Source organism: Vigna unguiculata, chromosome 10, assembly GCF_037176805.1.
Source record: "Vigna unguiculata cultivar grain cowpea cultivar isolate G323 ecotype 2 chromosome 10, ASM3717680v1, whole genome shotgun sequence".
Classification (NCBI taxonomy): Eukaryota; Viridiplantae; Streptophyta; class Magnoliopsida; order Fabales; family Fabaceae; genus Vigna; species Vigna unguiculata.
The window spans coordinates 51,632,031-51,653,067 of NC_140801.1; the positions used below are offsets into that span (position 1 = coordinate 51,632,031).

Here is a 21,037-nt window from a genome sequence, read left to right on the forward strand (position 1 = left end):
AATTGTTCTAACTCTTAGGAATCTACTTTACATACGAAGATAAAGAAAGAAAAAAAAAACAAAACAAATATATAGTCAATTGACATAAAAGTAACGTAAAATAAAACAAATATATAGCCAATTGACATGAAAGTGACATAAAAGTAAAATAAGTTAGTGGAATTGAATAAAAATGTAAAGTTCTCTCTTAAGACTCTAATATTTTCCAAATCAACCTAATTAGTTTCATAAAGAATAAATTAATTATAGCTTATTGGAATTGAATACAAATTTCAAGATACAATTTGTGAATTAACTTAATGGAATTGAATACAGATTTCGAAGTCAAGATACAACTTATGACAAATTGAAAATCAGGCTCAATAGAATTAGAAAGTTATGTTGAATTATTTCAGTATTGTTACTGTTTGTTTGTTACCCTGAATTTAAATTTTTTTATCATTAGAAAAAATTCATATTTTTTTGTCAATTTTATTCTGAATTTTTTTTTAAAAAATACTTATAAATTTTATTATGAAATTTTTTCTATAAAAAACTACTGTCAATTTTTTTTAAAATAATTTATATAAAACACCTTTTATAATAAATTTTATAATTTTTTTTTACAAATTTTATAACTTTATAAAAAATAATTATCCACTAAAGAATTATATGTGATTTTTAGAGAAAATAGTAAAAAAGAAATTTTCTTTACTTGTAAATTTTTTTACAAAATTTATAGAAAAAACATATAATATAAATTTTTTTAATAATGTACCAAAAAGAATTAAAGAAGAGTTGAAAAAGAAATATCTAACGATTATTAGAGAGGATAGTCAAACTCACCGTTAAAGTATGACAGAAATTATGAATTTGTCATGTCACAAAACAACATTCCAAAACACAATTCTACATCTTTTGAAACATAATTGAAAATGATTAAAATGATAAAATAGTTGTAGACCATCAACTTTAATAATGTAATATATAATATATAATATATAACACAATTATCTTTCAGTGAAACAATATTAAAAATTGTAAAGGGAAATTGTTTTATTGATCATATTAAAAAGATAGATCAATAGTATTTTATTTTCAATTTTCTTAACATTCACTTTTTTCTTCTTCTTAAATCATATAGAAATGTAATACAATATAAAATAAAAAGAATATGTTAAAAATATAAATTATGATTTCTGTGCAAGTGTAGATGCATTTGCATTTATTAGTGAGACAAATAATACAAACAAGTCAACCTCCAATTCATTTGAATCCCTTTGAATTGCTAAAAACATAGTTCAAGAGAAATATATTTTAATCGATTCTTACATCGAAGCAATTAGCAATGAAGTTACATTTTCAAGTAAAAATAACAAGTAAGAGAACAACATTCAAAAAGCAAAAACAAAAATTAAATTACCATTTTAGTGTGGAATAAATATTTTTCAAATTCATAATAAATATCTATTTTTATACTTAAATTACATTTAAAACTTATAACAAATAATTTATATATTAGAATATCAAGTTATTTTTCAATCAAAACCCAATTTTTAAAAGTTAAAAATATCTTTAACTTTTAAATTGTAAAGTGCTGCTAAGCTTCCATAACTTTTATTTTTCTCAAAATTTTAATGTCTGTGTAACTCAAAGAAATTATCTTAATTGAAATAATGTTAGTATTTTATAATTAGCACCTAACATTGAGTAGTGAACCGTTCATATTATCAAATAAATATTTCAAGTTCCAATCATAATTGGTATATATAATAGTTTATGCAAATCAAGAATACCAAAATATTAGTAAATAGTTATAGAAAAGAGAGCAATATGTAGGAGGAAGAATAACAGTTTGAAGAATTTTGGCACCAAAATAAAATACTTGTACGTTTCAAAGTTGGGCTGGGCTTTTTCTGAACCCAATGGACTTGCAGAGTCCATACCTAAACGACAACGTCTCCGTGCAGTGAGTGTTGGCGTTGATGAGAGGTCAACTGTGAGTGGGACATGAGAACAGAAGAAAAGCGAAAAGTCTTCGTATCCGTTTGTGTACTTTCTCTGTTCATTCACCTTTTTCTTTCCGCAAACATTTCAAATTTCAAAACACTTCTTCTACTTTTTCTTCTGCTTCTCGTTATATCTCAATTAAGCCAAGCAACAGCACCAGCTTCAAACTCAAACTCACTTCAAAGTCCACTTGGTGTTACCACCTTGTCATTTGCAAAAAAAAGTGTTCTTTTCTCAAATGGGTGGTTCTGGGAGATGGCTTAAGTCGCTCATTTCGCTCAGGAAGCCATCGGCAACTGATCAAGTTTGTAAATTTTTTGTTGGGATTTTTTGGTCTTGCTATGTTTGGCTGTGGTGATGCTTACTTGGTATGTTTCTGTATTTATCAGGAGAAGGGTGGTGACAAGAGTAAGAGAAAGTGGAAGTTATGGAGGGGCACTTCAGAAGGGTTTGGGATTGGATCATCCTTGCAGAAGGGGCAGAGTGGTGGTGGGTCCTTTGTGGTGGATGATGGGGCATTTGCTGCAGCTTTGGCTGCTGTGGTAAGAACTCCACTCAAAGATTTCATGGTCATCAAGCAGGAATGGGCTGCCATTCGAATCCAGGCAGTGTTTCGTGGTTTCTTGGTAAGTAGGACTCTTTTCTAGTTAGCCAATTTAGTTCAACCTTTTATGTTATCATGATGCAGCTTGTTCTATCTTCTTCAATGATTTATTTAACTTTTTTGGTTTTTTTTAGTTGTTATGAATTTCTGGCTTTGAACTGTTTAAGTAGCAGAAGCAGATACACCATTGGTTTATCCCATGCTTGAACAACTTAAGACATGGAATTCTGGACAGAAGAATTAGTACTAGGCAAGATTCGAAGTTAAATTTAGTTTCATGACATTCTGATTATACTATCATGATATGAACTTCTGTAGAAAAGTTACAAACAGGTTGAATGGTGTTTTTGTTTTGTTAATTTCACTATTTTGAAATGTATCACAGTAAAGATAGATGGAAAAGTATTACTATAGATCTATCCATGAAGAAGAGTACAAGAGCCAAGGTGAAACTGACTTCTAATTAACTATTGGCGTGGAACTAATGAACATAACATATTGCATTAAAACAAGCAAAATCGTAAGTGACCCTTCTAGCTGTGATCTGGGTATTACTAAAGATAAGGTTTTGCTATGAGTGTTGAGGTTCACTGTGTTACTTTGATTTTCTGCTATTGGCATGGTTGGGTATGGACTTGTGGGGCTGCAGTACTATGGGAACATAATTTAGTGTTTAATCCACAATAAGAGTGTAGGACAATGACCTGAAATTTCTTTAGTTTTCTGAAATTCTCTTGCGTTTTGTTAATGAAGGATCTGCCACTCTATTGGTCATTCATTCACTCTGTTTGGGGTTTCATTAATAGTATACTGAAAGTATATTCCATGTGCTAATGTATTTATGTCGAAGGCAAGACGAGCTTTGAGGGCCCTGAGGGCAGTGGTGAGGTTGCAAGCTATATTTCGTGGTTGGCAAGTGAGGAAGCAAGCAGCTGTTACTCTAAGATGTATGCAGGCTCTTGTGCGAGTTCAAGCGCGTGTCAAGGCAAGGAATGTGGGGAAAGGTGTCGGTGAGCCCTGCAATGAAGCTGACCCTGTTCAGCAAGCTGAGGTATCATAAGAGATGGTGTTACATTCTGTAATGTTGATGCCATGTTATATTGGTAAAGAGATGTTAACTTTTAGAAAAATTTGCCATGTTATTGCAGCAAGGATGGTGTAATATTCCAGGAACTGCGGAAGAAGTTAAAGCAAAATTACAGATGAGGCTGGAAGGAGCAGTTAAGAGGGATAGGACAAAGGCATACTCTCAGTCTAAGCAGGTAATGGAGTAGTAAAGATCTGCTTTATCTTTAGTATTCAATTAAGATCATGTTAGGCATCACTATGAATTTTGACATCTCAGCTATGCTGACACCTCAAAGCTCATCAATCATTTGTCTTATTTGTAGTATCAGCAATGAGACAATTGCTAATATATATGTGCTTCAATGAAATCTACTTGCTTTCAGAAATCAACAGTGAGTGCTAGTCCAAACTCAAAAGGTGCTAGGGCAGTGATTCCTCCTCTCAAGCACCGTAGTCTAGATAGTAAGAGCTCAGGATGGGGCATGTTAGATCGGTGGATGGATGCAAAACCATGGGAGAGCAGGTCGATGGTAGACATGTATTTGGACTCATCTGACATGACTCCAGCAGTGACTAGTAAAAGTGATCATTTTGTTCTTCCCTTGAATTCGGATCAACAAAATGGCTCAGTCAAAGCAAGAAGGAATGGTGTGACAACCAGGATTTCAGCTAAGTCACTTACGACTAGTCAATCAACTCCATCATCTTCATCCATAAGCTCTGAATGCATGTATGATGATAGCCCTTTGTCAACTTCATGCACATCTGAATCACCACCGGTGACATCTACCAACAATGTTATAGTGGACACAACAGAGGAAGGAAATGTTTGTAAACCAAGCTACATGAATCTGACAGCATCAACCAAAGCTAAATTGAAACCCTATAGGTGCTTTTCTCAGAATTCTAAGAGAATTTTTATGGATGATTGTGTGTCACTCAGCGGAGTTACTAGAAGCAGTTCTGGTTCCTACCCTTCTGCTAATATGTGGAAGAATATCTATGCAACACCTTTAAGGACTTGTTATCAAAAGCAATATACAATGGAAGATAAGTAGTTGCTTTGCCATGAGCCCATCAATGAGCCCAACAGCTTGTTGTTCATTTTAATGTCATCAGATGAATGTGTGTCCGAGTTCACAGATAATTGCTAATTGATAGTGTAGATAACACAACTAGTGTTTTGTTGTGAAGATGATAAACACCCTGTTTCAATTTGTAAGGTCGTTTTACGACAATTTAAGAATGGTGTCTCTTTGTTTTGGGATATATTCATGTTAGTTCTGGAGGAACATTTATAATTATTTCACTCTAAGTTGTACTGTCAGAAAGACTGTAGTACAAAATATGAGCTTTAAGAAGAGACACTGTTCTGGCTTTAAGATTATGTGAAAAATATGCACAGGTGCATGTTTGTATGTTAAATTCATAAGCAAGTGGGTTTTGAGGGATGAAATAGCACATTAGTTTCATTCATACTGTACTTATGTAAAATCTCTGGCATAGCAAAAAGTGAGAGATGCTATTTTTAAGAATGGATATTCTTGTTATATTGATGGTATAGAATTGCATTGTGATATTAATGTTATGTATATACCAAACACCACTCTTAAAGGCAGAAATTGCTTTGGAAGGTAGTTGCTTGTGTGTGATTGTGTTAAACAGAACCTAGAACTGTTCGGTATCATTTTCTTAGAAAATATGAACTACCTTACGTATTTGGAACTGTTCAATATCACAAAATAAAGCTAGTAAATCTCTTTTGGTTGACTCATTTTGTCCAAGTAATAAGTATTTGAATATCAATTCGTAATAATGATTTTAAGAATACCAAGTCGCATTCAAGGAAAATTAAGACATGCAGTAGCTTTCTGGCTTGCTTTTACTGTTAACCTTTATTTGTCATATAAGCAATATTAATTCTACTGTCAAATTGGTTCTGTCTGCCATGCATAAATATTAAACAATTAAGAGCAACAAAACAAGTGTTAATCATAACTATGTAAATCTAAAGTTATCTGAATTAAAATTTACTGTTAAATATGTTTTTATCTCAAATTTATAAACGAAAATGAAATTCGTTTTTGTCTTAAACTTTGATATATTTTGATATTCAATTTTAAAAAATGAATAGATAGTCCTTTTAACCCATCTGACGTCAACTTTTGTTAATGTGTTAAACAATATTTTAGGATTACATTTGAGTTTGAACGTGTCAAAATGGTGTGAAGAGCTCAAATGTCAATCTAAGATATTATTTAACACGTTAAAAAAATTCACGCAGTTGGATTAGAAAGATTATGTCTATCCATTTTTAAAGTTCGAGGATCAAATTGTATCAAAATTTGGAACAGAAATATATTCCAATTTTACATCTAAAGACATATTTAATCCTGATCTTTATATGAGTCTCAAGTTGTCGAGTTAATCTTTATATGGCCAGAAACAAAAAAAATAAAATAGGGGAAGGAGTCAGTAAAATTTAGTTATATGTGATGTTAAGATGATTTGGTATGGGATCATGATGGTTTCAAAGTATATAATAACTTCTTCCATTAATATTTACATTTAATTCCTCTCAAACCTTTTCTAATTTCTTGTTTGTTTTGCTATTTCAACCCTTCTACCCAGATTTTGCAGTGCATTATAAAACTTGGACCAAAAAAGCACCTGTTGTTGTAGCAGTAATATAAAGAGAAGATGCAGAAACCATGAATTGAAGATTAGAATGAATTAGCTGTGTTAAAAGATTCTTATTTGGTCTTAAGCAACAGAGAGTAATGAATTGAAAAAAAATGTTGTGGTCCACGATGAAATGATAATATGCAATGATGCAACAGCTAGCATGGTCCATTTGGTCCAGTCTCTCATGCTGTAGAAGGACCACAACTGAACTTCAGCAACACTTAAAAAGCTTGAGTGCGTCACTGAACAGTTGAGCATCAAAGAAAGAAAATTGATGGACACAAATGAATAATATATACACTGATAAAATATTTTCGGTTCCAAATAACAGTTCATAGGTCAATTTCAGAGGCATGGACAAAAACTGGTAAGTGAGACTTTAAAGGCAGTATCTCCAAGGCGTTAAAGTTTGACTTGTGCCTAGTGCATGCCCTACGTGAGGTTGCTATTATCTTCACAGGATTCCCACGTGAGAGTATGCGCTAACAGTGGCAAAAAATCAGAATGCCACCAAAAGTTGTAAATATTTTTTTTCTTAATGGATTCTCAAGTGTGGCAACGTTTCTTTAATTTTGAGTAAGTATGCAAACTTCCTTTTTCTTAGGGTTGCCATGAATAGAAGAAAGATGAAGTGGGGTCTTGTATTAGGAGTCTACTTTCATGGATATCCCTTTTTCTGTGGGGCAATAGTAGCTCTTGTTTCCTTGCCATACCAAGAATGTTTTATCTGTTTTCATTTATATTTACATTTCAGCAATACCAATAAGAAAATGATTTTTCTCTTATAACTTAAGTTGACATCTTCTACGTTGTTCTCCATTTTTATTTCTGTATATTCCAAAATTACTTAAAAGATATTACCTCAAATTATAAGATAAAGTTGTCAAAATATCATTGTCCATACTTAGCCACTATGTTACATGTATCAGAACTGATTCTTCATTGGACTCATGACAGTTGAAACATAAGTATTATGGAATAGCTCACAAATTCACTCAGAAACGATGAGGAAGAACAGTAAACATACAGAAGCTAATGTGGTTCGACTGAAGTATTAACAAACTCCGATCTACGTTTACAGAAGAATTCACTGTATCGAAGATTGCAATTTAGAAGTTTCTAACTCTCACTCAATAATACAACTCAAAAGTTAACTTTTTCATGAAGCCATGATGGACCTATTTTAACATGCATTAGACATGTCAATACTCATTTAGAAGTGACATGAACATTGTTTTTATAACATAAACACTAGAGACGATCTCAACAACATTGTTTAGTTTCATTATTGTTCTGCCATCTAAAGTATTCGAATCAATATCATGTAGCAAGGTATCATGATGTGTGGCTTGAAGATATAAGTTTCTGGTTTTGGCCTTATTGAATCTGAAGGAGAAAACGTATGGTGATATTTGTTTTCTTGTAACAGGAAAAATTGAATTCCTCTTCTGGTTTTTGGGTGAAAATGACACATACCAAAACCAATCTGGACTAAGGACAGGACAAAGAAGAGCATAGCATTCTTGCATGTACTTGGAATGATTTCTCCATAAGCTGGGAAAAAACAAAACTCTGACATCTACAGTGTCCACTGATAGCTCAACAAATAAAGAAAAAGAGTCTGGTTGTATTAAATAGGCATGTGAAACAATTAATTACCAATCTTGTTTTTGGACTAACCCTTTCTTCTAACACAAGCATTCTAAGCCTTCACTTTTTTCTCTCCAAAGTAACACATTACAGGACTCCTAGAAGCTTTGCCAGCTCTTTTTTCTGTTGCTAGAACATAGGTCTGAATTTTTCATGTAATAATGTGCTTAAATTGCTAGAATGAAACTGAATATCACTTTACAACAAAGAATGAGATAGAAGCAAGCATAGAAACACTCGGCATGGAGATTAAGCAAGTCTCATTATGCATAAATAAGATACAATGAGGTTTAGTAATACAACCAATATGAATTGTTATGCCATCATCATCATCCTACTAATGTATACAACTAACAAGAGTGCATTCTGAATCACTCAGATGATATCACTGATGAATTGTGTTGTAAAAGATTACTCCAGAAATACGATACTAATAAGATACGAGTCTAACTTGTATAAGTTGATGAATAATTAACAATAGTATCAAACAAACAAACATATATGAAAGATAAGTTGATGAATAGAATATATACTGCAACCAACAAAACAAAAATTTTGTTGAGCTAAAAAAAAGTTTGGCTTAAAAGTTTGAGTTCAATAGGCATCCAGTGTAGTAAATCAGAAGTTATTTTAATACCAATTTTAAAGTAATTGTTAGAGAAGAGTAACTTGAATTTTTCAATGCACTTGAAAATTTATTGAAATTACACAATCATGGAAAAACGTGTTGTTAATAAAGTTTAATTAGCTTAGTGTGTGTTTGTATAATAAGAATAAAACTCATTTCTTTTATGAATCATCGTTGAGAATAGTTAGTAATATATTTTATAATTTTAAATTATATGATAGATTTTATAATGATCACACTTTTATATAAACTAAATACATAAAATTATATAATTCAAGTTTTATTATGTATTAAAGTAAGTCGATTATTTTATCAGTATTGTGTTCATTTGAGTAAAACTAAAGTTTATATATTTTTTTAAATACCTCATGTTTCAGTTCATAAATAAAAAAAATGATAAAAGTTAATGATTTTATAATAATTTGGCCATCTAAAATAATATTAACTTATTAAATTTTGATTCTTGATCTTTGCTATTCGAAGTTTGTTATTAAGTGACCAACTAGATTTATAAACTTAAATAAGTTAAAAAAAAAAGGTTAAAGATGTTTTTTTTTTCTTTAAATTTTGACGCTAAAGTAAATTTTTTTTTTCTCAAATAAGGGATATAGCTTTTTTAATCAATTTTTTTTAGGTGTACAACGGTATTTCAGGCTAGCATTTTTAGACTAGCATTTAAATAGTTTAATTTCTGCTTAATACCAATTTAGAGGACGTAAAAAAAATTGACATCATATATTAAAAAAATATATCTATCTATTTATTAACTTTGCACAACAAAATATATCATAATTTGAAATAACAACAAATTTTAATTTCTATGTAAATTTAAGGGCTAAAGATATATTTAAAAATGAAAAGGTCGTATCAAGTTGAAATTGAGCTGCACTGAACCAATTCATTTTGAAAAATAAAAACTGTGGAAAATATTAAAAGAATGTGATGCATAAATTCAGAAATCAAATTATTAAAGCACAACCAATGATTAAGATGACAGAAAGAAAATAGCATATTTTATTCCTTTGCTTTCCGTTTTATCATAATGAGATGCTCAACAATTTAGATTTACTTAGTTAATTTCTTATATTATTCAATCTGAATTAACTCAGTCCATTTCGATTTTCGTAATTATGTTAAGCAATGACATTTTTACCTAATTAAAGTATTAAATGGTAAATAAAAATATTCTACAATATTTTACAAAAATTATAATTGTTATAGCTAGGTTGCATCCTCTGATAACAGAAAGGTAATAAAGAAGCGTGCTTATGAGCATTGATATTTACAATTATTTATTTTAATATTTGTAATGACGTATGATGATTTAAGAGAGATTGAAATAATAGATTAAAAGATAATAAAAAGAATTGATTAATATATATATATATATATATATATATATATATATATATATATATATATATATATTATCAACTACTATATTAATTAATATGTTTATGTTAGGAAAATAATTTTCTTTTTCATAAAATCAGCTACTTTTGAAAATTTTGTTTATGATGGCAAACAATCATGTATTTATTTTTTTATTTATTAAAAAATCTAAAAAATGCTAAGTTATTTTACATAAAAAATCGTTATTATTTTTAATTTGTAATCAAGTAATCTCATGCATATAATGTCCAATAATTTAATTATAGGTATAAACTAATTAAAAAGGATATTTGATGTAGGCTACAACTATTAAGTAGTATTTTTTTAATCAAAAATAAAAAAAAATTATAACTATAATAGAGCACTTGAAGTATTTTAACCATTTACAAGATATGCACATCATTATAGATACTATAATTATTCAAAAAGCCTTTCTTGATGTATTACAAGATATCATCTCTATTCTATACTCTCTTTTTTTTTTTTATGATATGGAATTGACCCTTCAATTAAGTGCTCATATTTTATATGAAATAAACTACATTTAAGTTGTAATTACCAAAAACCTTATACTTATGTGAACCTATATCTATATTATGAAGATTATCTTTCAATCATATTCCTTGTATTTCATTCATCACAAGTCAAAGCCACCAACACCACAGATGTAATATGCTTGTAAATGTTACTATTTTAAAACAAGGTAAACAAAACATAATTGTCAATCTATATAAGTAATTATGTAAATAACATCTACAATTTTTTTCACAACCCATAAAATTTGTATAAGTAACATTATTCTAATCTATTATCAATCTAATGTTCATAATCCATTATATTTATCATATATACTAAAAAAATATCTTATTAACAATAAATTTTAGTGACAAAAAATTGTTAATAATTATAGTGACAAATTTAAATATCAATTTATAAAATAAAAAATTATTGATTATTAAATAGTCACTATTATGAATAAAAAATTATAATTGGTGGTTAAATTGGTCACTAATTAATTAGAGACTAATTTCTTTAGTAGCAAATAACAAAAGTATTGGTAGCTAATGTTTAGTGACCAATTTCCTTTTGTAGTTAAAACCTTGGTAGCTAAATCTTAAAAACAACTTTAAAGATCAATTATAATTTTTTATTGATAGGAATGACTATTTTAGTAACCAATAATTTTTTATTTTTCAAATTAATATCTAAATTAATCAACTAATAACTTTTTGTTACTATAATTGGTTATTAATGAAATTTTTTTTATAGTAATTTCAGAAAATTATCCCCTTTTAAATGTTAAACAATTTGTTGATTCTGTAAAGAGTCTAACAAGATAGTTATGTCTGTTTCTTTCGTTAATCCGTGTTTTTAAGTTTTCATCAACTATTTTCATATTATCAACTATTATAAATAGATAGAATATTGAAATACATATTATCAACAATAACAGGTGTTCTTTGATTTTTCATGGGGGTTGGTGAGCTACTATTTCTCGTTAATTATTATGAAAATAACATTACGATTATAAAATCAAAGTATCTAATAGATTTCTATGACTTATTTAAATACTGAATTCATAATATAATTATGTTATTTTAACAATAATAGTTTTACGATTAAATATTATATATGCAATAATGAAAGTAATCACTAAATATATGGTTATAGAGTATTTTTTTTTATTAATTGTCCACCTCATTCATTATGTGTAAATTCAAACAAATGTCACATTATGCTCAATAAAAATAAAGAGAAATTTTATGGGTCCTGTTGTATTTCTTAATATAATAGTGATAAACCTATTAATTTTTTTTTGTAAATAATAAATGGATAGAAATGTAAGTCACATTCTTTTGTTTGAGTAGATTATCGTTTGAGCTAGAATTTTTGTTTTTATTTCAGAAAAAAACATTTCTTTATTTTTCTTGAAAAAAACATACAATCAAAATAAATAAAAAATTGAGTTAAAAATTACTAAAAATTTAAACATAAAAATAAGAATAAATATTCAAATGTAAACTAAAAACACATTACAAATACCATTAAAATTTACACTACGAGTAATAATAAGTTTAAAAAAAAATCAGCAGACAATTATTCTGAAATATAAATTTACTATCGAATTTATATTTTCTTCTCATTTTATGAAAACGCTTTCTATTTTGTAAGATGAAAACACTCTCATTATTTGGTGGAAATTTTGAGAGCTAAATTAGAAGAAGAAGAAGAAGAAGAAGAAATCCTTGATTTCTTTTAAAATAAGAAAATCTCGAAGGTATTAACCATGTTAGGAAAAAAAATCCTGTCGACATAATAAATACAATAAACAAATTTTTTTAATAAAAAAACATGTTTATTAAATAATAAGTTATGTTTGATGCCTTTTAAGTCAAGTGTGATGTCACTATAAAATTAAAATAAAAGCTAAGGATGTGGTGAACATAAGAAACACATATTTTCACTCACTAATGTTTTTGTTTTTATCATTCAAGAAGCTCATGAGAAACACTAAAATATTCAATGTTTATTTTTCTTGGGTATGATTATTATAAGACTTATTGCTTATGTATAAAGTTAACACATAATATTATATAATTATTTTTTATTTATTTCTTATTATATATGTACACACACCAAAGCCATTTTATTATAAGACTTTTATTGCTTGAAGTTGTACACCAAGCCATCATCATGTTGGCAAAGAAAACATTTGAAGAGTATTTCTCAAAAGCTCTCAAATGCTAATATTGACCTAATCACAAGGCCAAAATAATTATTGTTTATCTTTTTTTAACCATAGTATCACCATTAACGTTTATTTTACAGCTATATAAATTTCTGTTAATAAATTAATAATTTCACAAGAAACTAGTATACATATACATATACATTTTACATAAATTAGGATATTTGATATTATTATATCAGTTATATTATGCGTGACTAAGTAACTTCTTAAAAATTTCACACTAAATAAAATTGTATTACAAAAATAATATATAACAAAATTCTCAAATTTATTATGCGTAGCTCATCTTATACATAAATAAGATTTACTTTATGTTATGATTAGTTAAGAATAAATAACTTTAATTGAATATTTATTGTTGGTATTTAGATGAAATAAATAATGGTTTTTATTTGTAATAACCAGATCTCCTAACTATTGTATTTAATGCCATTGATTTAAATTAAAAAAATACTAATAAAAACTATAATTAAATAAAAATTAAGGGCGATAAATGAACCGAAACATCTCATCTATGATTCATAATATGATACGTATATTCGATATGACATGTATCTGATACATCGATACAATAATTTTGAAAATAATAACACAAGACACATGATTTATTTATATTGAAAAATATACAGTTTTTTTTTTTAAAAAAAATATGAAAAATATATAATTATTTTTGTGTGAATCCAAATTAAAATCAAATAAAATAAATATTTTTAACATAAAAATGTATAAATTATTGTTATCACAAGTATTGGTAAAATATCTAAAAGAATCGGAAATAATATATATCAGGCAAATATACATGACACAAATTGAAATTAAAGTGTTAAGTGCATATCACCTCGTCAATTATCATGATACACAATGAATCGCATTTACCATCCCTTTCATTTATTACTGCCTCTATCTCATTGTATCTACGGTTTAAAATTTCACGCATAGTACAATAAACCAATCAATAAATAAAAAAATATTATTAAAACATCCTTACATTTCTTTTATATTTTACTTCTCATAATTCTTATGCAATCAAATCAATAATAATTACATGTTTTATACACCAAACATTACATATTTTATGAATATAACATATTAAAAATCATTCTCCTACCTAATTAACTTACAACGTGCTATGCATTCATAATAATTGAACAACACACTCTCTCAATAACAATCAATTTATAAAATTATAAAGAAAAAACTTAAATAAACATACAAGAAATAATAGTTAAAGTTAATCAGAGTACTACGGAGAGTGCTTACTCTACACTTTTCTTTTTTAACAAAGGAAAACAGACTTTATACATACATGAAGTTATCCTGTGAAAAAGGTACCCAAAAAAAGAACACTTTTGCAGTAATAAAGATAAAATAATTAGGAAACTGTGTTAGCCCTTGACCACTCTATATGCTTCCACTTAACTCCACCTTTAATCACCAATGATTTTCACGTGATATCTTTTAAAAAGAAAATATATATGTATCTATGCATGCAAATTATTCAACTAAAGAGACATATTATTCCTTTCTTGTAGTCACCACCTCCATCATATTTGTATATAAATTTTTCTCCCTTAAAGCTATGTCTCTTTATCATACCATCAATTTCATCACGTAGAGTTAAACATTCAATATTAAATAGAAACATTTCAACACAGAGAGATTGTTCGGAATCCAAGCGAGAGTCTAAGTCTCAAATTAGATAGAAATAAAAAGTTAAGCACTATTTAAAGATGAAGACTCATAAACTTATTGTCTTAAGATTTTGAGTTGAGAGTGGTATCACTGTCTTATGTGGTTAGATTCAGGTATTCTTGGTGTTGTATTTTATAGGAAACTTTTTGTCTCGACAAACCTAAGAAATACCCATTACCTTAAAGTTTTAGGTTGAAAATAGTGTCAATGTGTTATTTAGTTGAACTCTAGTTTTATTGGTGTTGTATCTCCCGATAAACCTCCTTCCCCAATAAACCTTCTCCCTCAAGTTTTATGTGGTTGAGAGTCAGCACCTCCATCATAAATGTATATAAAATTTTCTCCCTTAAAGCTATGTCTCTTTATGAGTTAAGCATTCAACATCGAAGAGAAGAATTTCAACAAAGAGATCCATATCAAATCATTTCCATCTAAATCTCAAAACACTATCTCTCTTTCCCTTTGCAGCCAAAATTTATTCAACTCATATAAAATTGATCATTTGCAATGCAATAATTAGAGAGAAAGAATAACCAATCCGAAATTAAAAAAGAAAAATATAACGAGTCGTTTTGTGTGGTATTCAAGTTTATGAAGTTTTTTAATTTATTGAATTGATTTTTTAAATTATATTACTTTTTTTCCTTTTACTTTGAGTGCTAATAATAATTAATATTTTTGTTGGAACTTTGATTATGGAAAGAAAAAGTTAAAATCTTTAATTTGATAGAAAGCACAGTTGTCGGAGATGTTCTTGATCCCTTCCAATAATACAATCTCATTCTTTATCAACTTTCGTTTAACTATTTCAAAGTTAATATCTTCACAACCCACTAATAAACAACTATTTGATAACTAATTATATTAATATTTCAATTATTTTTTCTTAATTTTTAATCTAAGGTATTCATATATATTATTTATATTATTAAAATGAATTTGTCAAGGATGTTTTCTTTGTAGATGTACCATATTACAAATTTTCTATATATTAAAGGGAAAAATATATATATACTAGGTATATGCAATCAACAAAATACATCAAGGTTTACCATATATCCACAAATGTTAAGTAAAAAAAAAAAACCCATTAAAGGTGAATTTAAGTACAAGCATAAAGTTTTTATAGAATCTTTGTGGATTTCACCTATGTTTCTTGAAAGATTTATAAAGATTCAATAACAATGAGATTTGAGTGAAATTTGTATAAGAGATAGATATCAATTTCACTAGTGTAATTTTCGGTTTTGAAATTGCCTTATATGCTTAGGTTTAATAAAAATGAAGCATATAAAAAAGTGATGATATTTTTGAAGATATTGTGAACTTATAGGTTTTGGTTGAGAGAATCAAAGCCTATTTACCTATACACTTTGATTGCTAAGGAACCGAAACTTATAAGTTTGTGAAAAATTCAAAATTGTTACTCTTTTTTAATTATTTTATCTAAACAAAAGGTATAGGTTTTGGTTGTCGAAGACTCAAAGCCTATACAAGCTATATGCTTTGGTTTCTTAGAAACTAAAGCCTATAAGTTCATCAAAATTTCAAAATTGTCATTCAGCGCAGAAGTTAGGCTTAGGTTATACAACTTATATGTTTTGGTTTCTAAGGAACCGAAGCCCTAAGGTTAAAGAAAATTTCAAAATTGCCACTGAGCCCAAAGCTTTTGGCTTAAGTTATTAGTAAAATTGAAGCCTATTAATTTTTAGGCTTTAATCTTCCTAATAACCGAAATCGGTCTGCCTATGATTAATTTTTAGGAAAGTTTCAGAGGCGCCAACTTCATTTCTATAGTTTTCTCCTTCCTTCCTCTGTTGCGAACCCACAACGCACACCTTCCATAGCCACTAAACGCCTTTGCTTCGCCTTCGTCCCTACACCATCATGATGTTGAAGAGGTCGCCATTATCCACTGTCTTGCACAAGAGTTTTAGAGGAACTCCACTCTCCATCTGCCTCTGTGGTGAGCTATTCTCTCCACTTGCGTTCTTTGTGATGTTCATTTCTTGCTTAGGTTCTTTATAGGTAAAATGTGGTTTTTTTTGTTGTCATTCATATTCAGGTACTATTGTTTTGAGGTAAGATTGTGTAGCTTTCCAAAATGCAGGTATTGTTGCATCTTCTTCCATTGTTGCTCGCGTTTTACGCTCCCTGATTCCTATTATTATTTTCAAAATTTATTTTTAATATGAGCCTATAACTTTCTCCTATGTTGTTTATTTTTTGTATGTTAGATATGTGATAAATTATATGCTTAAATATATTGATTTATTTTGTTTATTTGAGATTGTTGTCACATTGAATTAGTCTTAATTTGTTTGAAATTCTATAGAAAAACTATTTATTGTTTCCAAGTCTTTTGAAGATTTTTTTTAAAATTAATTTAAGAGGTGAATACTAATATTTTTTTTGTATTAAATCTTGAATTGTCCGGTTTGACAATTTAAAAATATCAATTCGTCCGGATATGTTTTGATTGTTGAACCAAAATACAATGTTCAAAACAACCACCGATATTTAAATTCAAAATCTTAAAATAACAAATTTATACATGTATTTCATTATAAGTTATTCAATTTTATTTTATTTTTCCTCATGTCTATGTTCATTTAAATTTATAATTGGTTGACCCGAGTATTTTAAATTTTAAATTTTTTAGCATTGATAATATTTAATTATTAACATTATTTTTGTTGTGAGACTGATCTTAATTTAGAAATAACAGTATTTGAGTTTTGTATTTTATAAAATGTTTGTTTTTCCTACTTTCATATTTTTCTTTATAAAGGAAATAAAAATTTTCGATAAATGTTTTATTCTTTTATGGTAAAAATAGTGAACTTTTTAGACAAAATATTATCATTGTAGAGATAATTGTATGTTTGTTCCTTTAAACATAATATTTGAGTGTCATCTAATTTTCTTACAAGTAATATTTTCCTTACTGTAATTTTTTTTTGAAACACTGTCATTCAACTAGTTATACTGGTTGATTTAAGAAATTGTCACAGGAATTGAGGAAGAACAATACAATAGATTTGAAAGCTTTCAATATGTACATGTTAAATTATTTTTATCTTGGTGGCAAGTATTTATCAGAAGTATTAATGAATAATTATGATGAGTGTAGTCTAATATCACACGTTTAAAACAAAGTAATATGCTTTGTGAACAAAACATCATATATATATATATATATATATATATTTATGTATAATGTATCGATGTGGGACCAGGCAACACATAGGGTCCTACCACCTGCATGTGTTACACGTGTACAGCCAATAACACAGTGAGCAATGAAGCATCCTTTATAAGACCTACAACTTCTGCAGGGTGACATAGCAGCTTTTAGCTATTCTGCAACCATCTTACACACCTTCTTCACTAAAATCACCATCTCAGAATTCACCCACTTCTGCTTCTGCTTCTTCTGGGCTGCTTCTGCATCATATTCTTAATTTTCTCTGCTAACTATCTTCACATGCACCACTACTCTCATCATATATAATTAAATTCAATGCAATCACTTTCTCTAAAACCTAAATTCTAGAGACTTCCTTTATCCTCAATCTCTTCTTTTTCAAAAACAACACAAAAATCTCCTTCTGTTGCTCATGTATTATTAGTACTTTGATTTGAGGCCTCAAAGAAAAAATGGGACACCACTCTTGCTGCAACAAACAGAAGGTCAAAAGAGGGCTCTGGTCACCCGAAGAAGATGAAAAACTCATCAACTACATCACAACTTACGGACATGGTTGCTGGAGTTCTGTTCCAAAACTTGCAGGTGTGTGTATATATATATATTATTGAGTGAGTATAAAATGTTACCATTGATGTGTTTTCTGTCTTGAAATTTTGAGTTTCTTTGCTTTTGTTTGGTGATGTGTATTAGGCCTGCAAAGGTGTGGGAAGAGTTGCAGATTAAGATGGATAAATTATCTGAGACCTGATTTGAAACGTGGAAGCTTCTCTCCTCAAGAAGCAGCTCTCATTATTGAACTCCACAGCATTTTAGGGAACAGGTTTAACCATTGTTAATCAATCACATGCTCCTTTTTTTTTTTCTTCTTCTTCTTTCTTTTACTTTTCTTCTTTGTGTGCATATCATGAACAAACATTATTGTCAAAAGGGTGCTTTATTATCTACTTTTTTTTTTCTCAACAAGAGTGCACTTTTCGGGTACAGGTGGGCTCAGATAGCGAAGCACCTACCTGGAAGAACAGATAATGAGGTGAAAAACTTTTGGAATTCAAGCATAAAGAAGAAACTCCTTTCTCATGATGCTATTATTCCTCCTTTAGCCACATTTTCTGATTTTCACACCCCCAGCACCACCAACATTGCTTCCATGGAAACTTTCTTCCCTTTTTCTGCAAACCCTAATCTCATCTTAAACTTCCACCATTACACAGACCAGTTCTACCTTCCCCCCACACCATCCCCATTTTTTGATCATAACAGCAATGATATGAAGTTAGCTTTCAACACTTACAATGCCAATTTCCTTCCTATTCAGAATCCAGCAGCAGTAGCAGAAACAGCACTACCATGTTCCAATCAAATCACCAAAAGTGACACTGTTCTTGACAAATTCATCAACCCAACAGCATTGCAGGAACACGAATACCAGTTGGTAGAAGAGCCCGAACCCCTTGTGCCAATAACGAGTGAGAACATTGAGGATTATGTTTGCAGCAGCAATTATCCACAAGAACAACACGAGGCTACAACAAAATTTCAGTGTTATCCACAAGATCTAGCTGTGGCAGTGAACCAGTTAGAGTACATTGATGCGTTCATGTCATTGTTGCCATCTTCAACAACTTCATCGTCATCAGTTTCAAGCACCCAAAAAGTCCCAAACCCTATTATTCCCTCAGGATGGGAGCCTTGAACGTTGGTACTATTTATAGATATAAATTTAATTTTATCTATATATAGTACATTTAATTAAATAATTAGGGAATCTCTTTGATGATCAATGAACTCAATTATTTTTCTTGAACTTTTTCTCAAAAAAGTGTAGATCTTCTCTTATTGATAAACCTGAACCTTGCTAGTTCAGGGACACTTCCATTGATGAATGGTTGCAGAAGTTCCATAAATGTGTCTAGGTTCTTTCACATATTTGTCACCATACTTTCTATATATGAATTATTGAAGGCAGCTAGAGCTACATATTAAAAATTGAAAATGAAGAGCTAGTTCTGTACTTTTAACTCATTAATTGTTCCTTTGCTTCTTCTCACTCTATCTCTTTCTGTGTGTAACAACATTACATTAATTAATGGATGGCGTTGTCGAACAATGACAAAAAAAAAAAAACGTACACATCATGGTCAACTCGATCTAGGACAAAGTGTCCTATGTAGGATTCCAGTATATACTGTCACTCCTACTACATTTTACTTTATAGGGTCATCACAACTTAACTTTTAAAGCACAATGTTAACGATTTTCTTAATAGACCAAACACGAGCATTTTGTACAGCTTTTTGTTGACGAGTAAAATATGTTTTTAACTTTGAAATTTTGAAATTAGAATTAGTTCGGTCTCTGAATTCAAATTTTGATATGTTTTACTTAGGAATTTTATAAATAAAGAGAAATTCTTTTATCTCGATGTGTATTATATATTTTTTAATTAGATTTAAGGTTGTTAAATTGTTGTAAATAGTTCAAAAGATATAGTTTTATTTTATATACTATTTTATCCGAACGTATATGCAATTCTTATTTTTATATTTTATGGTGTATTTTCTCTTATATATAGTTTATAGTTTTATGTTCTTTCAAATTTTTTTTTATAAACGTATGTTGTAATCTTAAACTATTTTCTCAATAGATTTTTCAAAAGAAAAATTGTTTTCTTAAAATTTTGTACGGATATTTTTTTTATAGATTTTCTACTTTCAAACATTTGTTAATAATTTAATTAAATAATTAAAAATAATGTTTTTTATTTTGTCTTTCAAATTTTTTATGTTTCTTTTTTAATTTTATTTGAAAATATTTTTTAATTTTTAATTTTTAGATACTTTTATTTTTAACTGTTTTCAAAATTTATTTTTTTAACAAAAAAATATATGTATTTTTAGTTTTAATATATTAATTTAAATAATATAAATTTTAATTTCCGATTATTATTATTTAAATAAATAATTTTTAATAAAAAACTTCTCTAAAAATTTCAAAATATATTCATTAGAAATAACAAAAAATATTTATATTTTATTAATTTAAAATTAACAAATATCTCAAAATAAAAAATATATATATAATGTATGATTGTATAAAAATTTATGAAAATATAAGAAAATTTTTAAAAACCATCAACTATATATTAAGAAACAGTTTAAAATTATAAACTTTAAAACATATAAGAAATAAGGAATAAAATAAACCGTATACTAAAATTAATATTTCTATAAGTTAAAATTACATATATATATATATATATATATAAAATATAAAATAAAATAAAACTCTTCTATATAAAATCTATATAAAAGTATAAATCTTATTTTTGGAATACGACTTTATTATTTTTACTAGTGTGAAATCGTG

The 21,037-nt window shown here is 28.3% G+C and overlaps 2 protein-coding genes across 2 annotated transcripts; both read left to right on the forward strand.

Annotated features, from left to right (window-relative positions):
* The first annotated feature begins 1,983 nt into the window (after nucleotides 1-1,983).
* LOC114166337 (protein IQ-DOMAIN 7-like) lies at nucleotides 1,984-5,137 on the forward strand. Its single transcript, XM_028051050.2, has 5 exons — nucleotides 1,984-2,293; nucleotides 2,379-2,615; nucleotides 3,444-3,644; nucleotides 3,742-3,855; nucleotides 4,045-5,137. Exons 1-5 carry the CDS (start codon nucleotides 2,228-2,230, stop codon nucleotides 4,717-4,719), a joined length of 1,293 nt encoding a protein of 430 aa, XP_027906851.2. The 5' UTR covers nucleotides 1,984-2,227; the 3' UTR covers nucleotides 4,720-5,137.
* Nucleotides 5,138-17,822: 12,685 nt separating this feature from the next.
* Nucleotides 17,823-19,575, forward strand: LOC114167509 (uncharacterized). Its single transcript, XM_028052607.2, has 3 exons — nucleotides 17,823-18,253; nucleotides 18,362-18,491; nucleotides 18,656-19,575. Exons 1-3 carry the CDS (start codon nucleotides 18,121-18,123, stop codon nucleotides 19,362-19,364), a joined length of 972 nt encoding a protein of 323 aa, XP_027908408.2. The 5' UTR covers nucleotides 17,823-18,120; the 3' UTR covers nucleotides 19,365-19,575.
* Nucleotides 19,576-21,037: the final 1,462 nt, after the last annotated feature.

Bases quoted from the DNA above. Each gene is read 5' to 3' on its own strand.
- LOC114167509 (XM_028052607.2), top strand. From the start codon at position 18,121: ATGGGACACCACTCTTGCTGCAACAAACAGAAGGTCAAAAGAGGGCTC. The intron at 18,254-18,361 runs GTGTGTGTATAT...GATGTGTATTAG, and splicing joins TTCTGTTCCAAAACTTGCAG to GCCTGCAAAGGTGTGGGAAG. The intron at 18,492-18,655 runs GTTTAACCATTG...TTTCGGGTACAG, and splicing joins CACAGCATTTTAGGGAACAG to GTGGGCTCAGATAGCGAAGC.
- LOC114166337 (XM_028051050.2), top strand. From the start codon at position 2,228: ATGGGTGGTTCTGGGAGATGGCTTAAGTCGCTCATTTCGCTCAGGAAG. The intron at 2,294-2,378 runs GTTTGTAAATTT...TGTATTTATCAG, and splicing joins AGCCATCGGCAACTGATCAA to GAGAAGGGTGGTGACAAGAG. The intron at 3,645-3,741 runs GTATCATAAGAG...ATGTTATTGCAG, and splicing joins ACCCTGTTCAGCAAGCTGAG to CAAGGATGGTGTAATATTCC.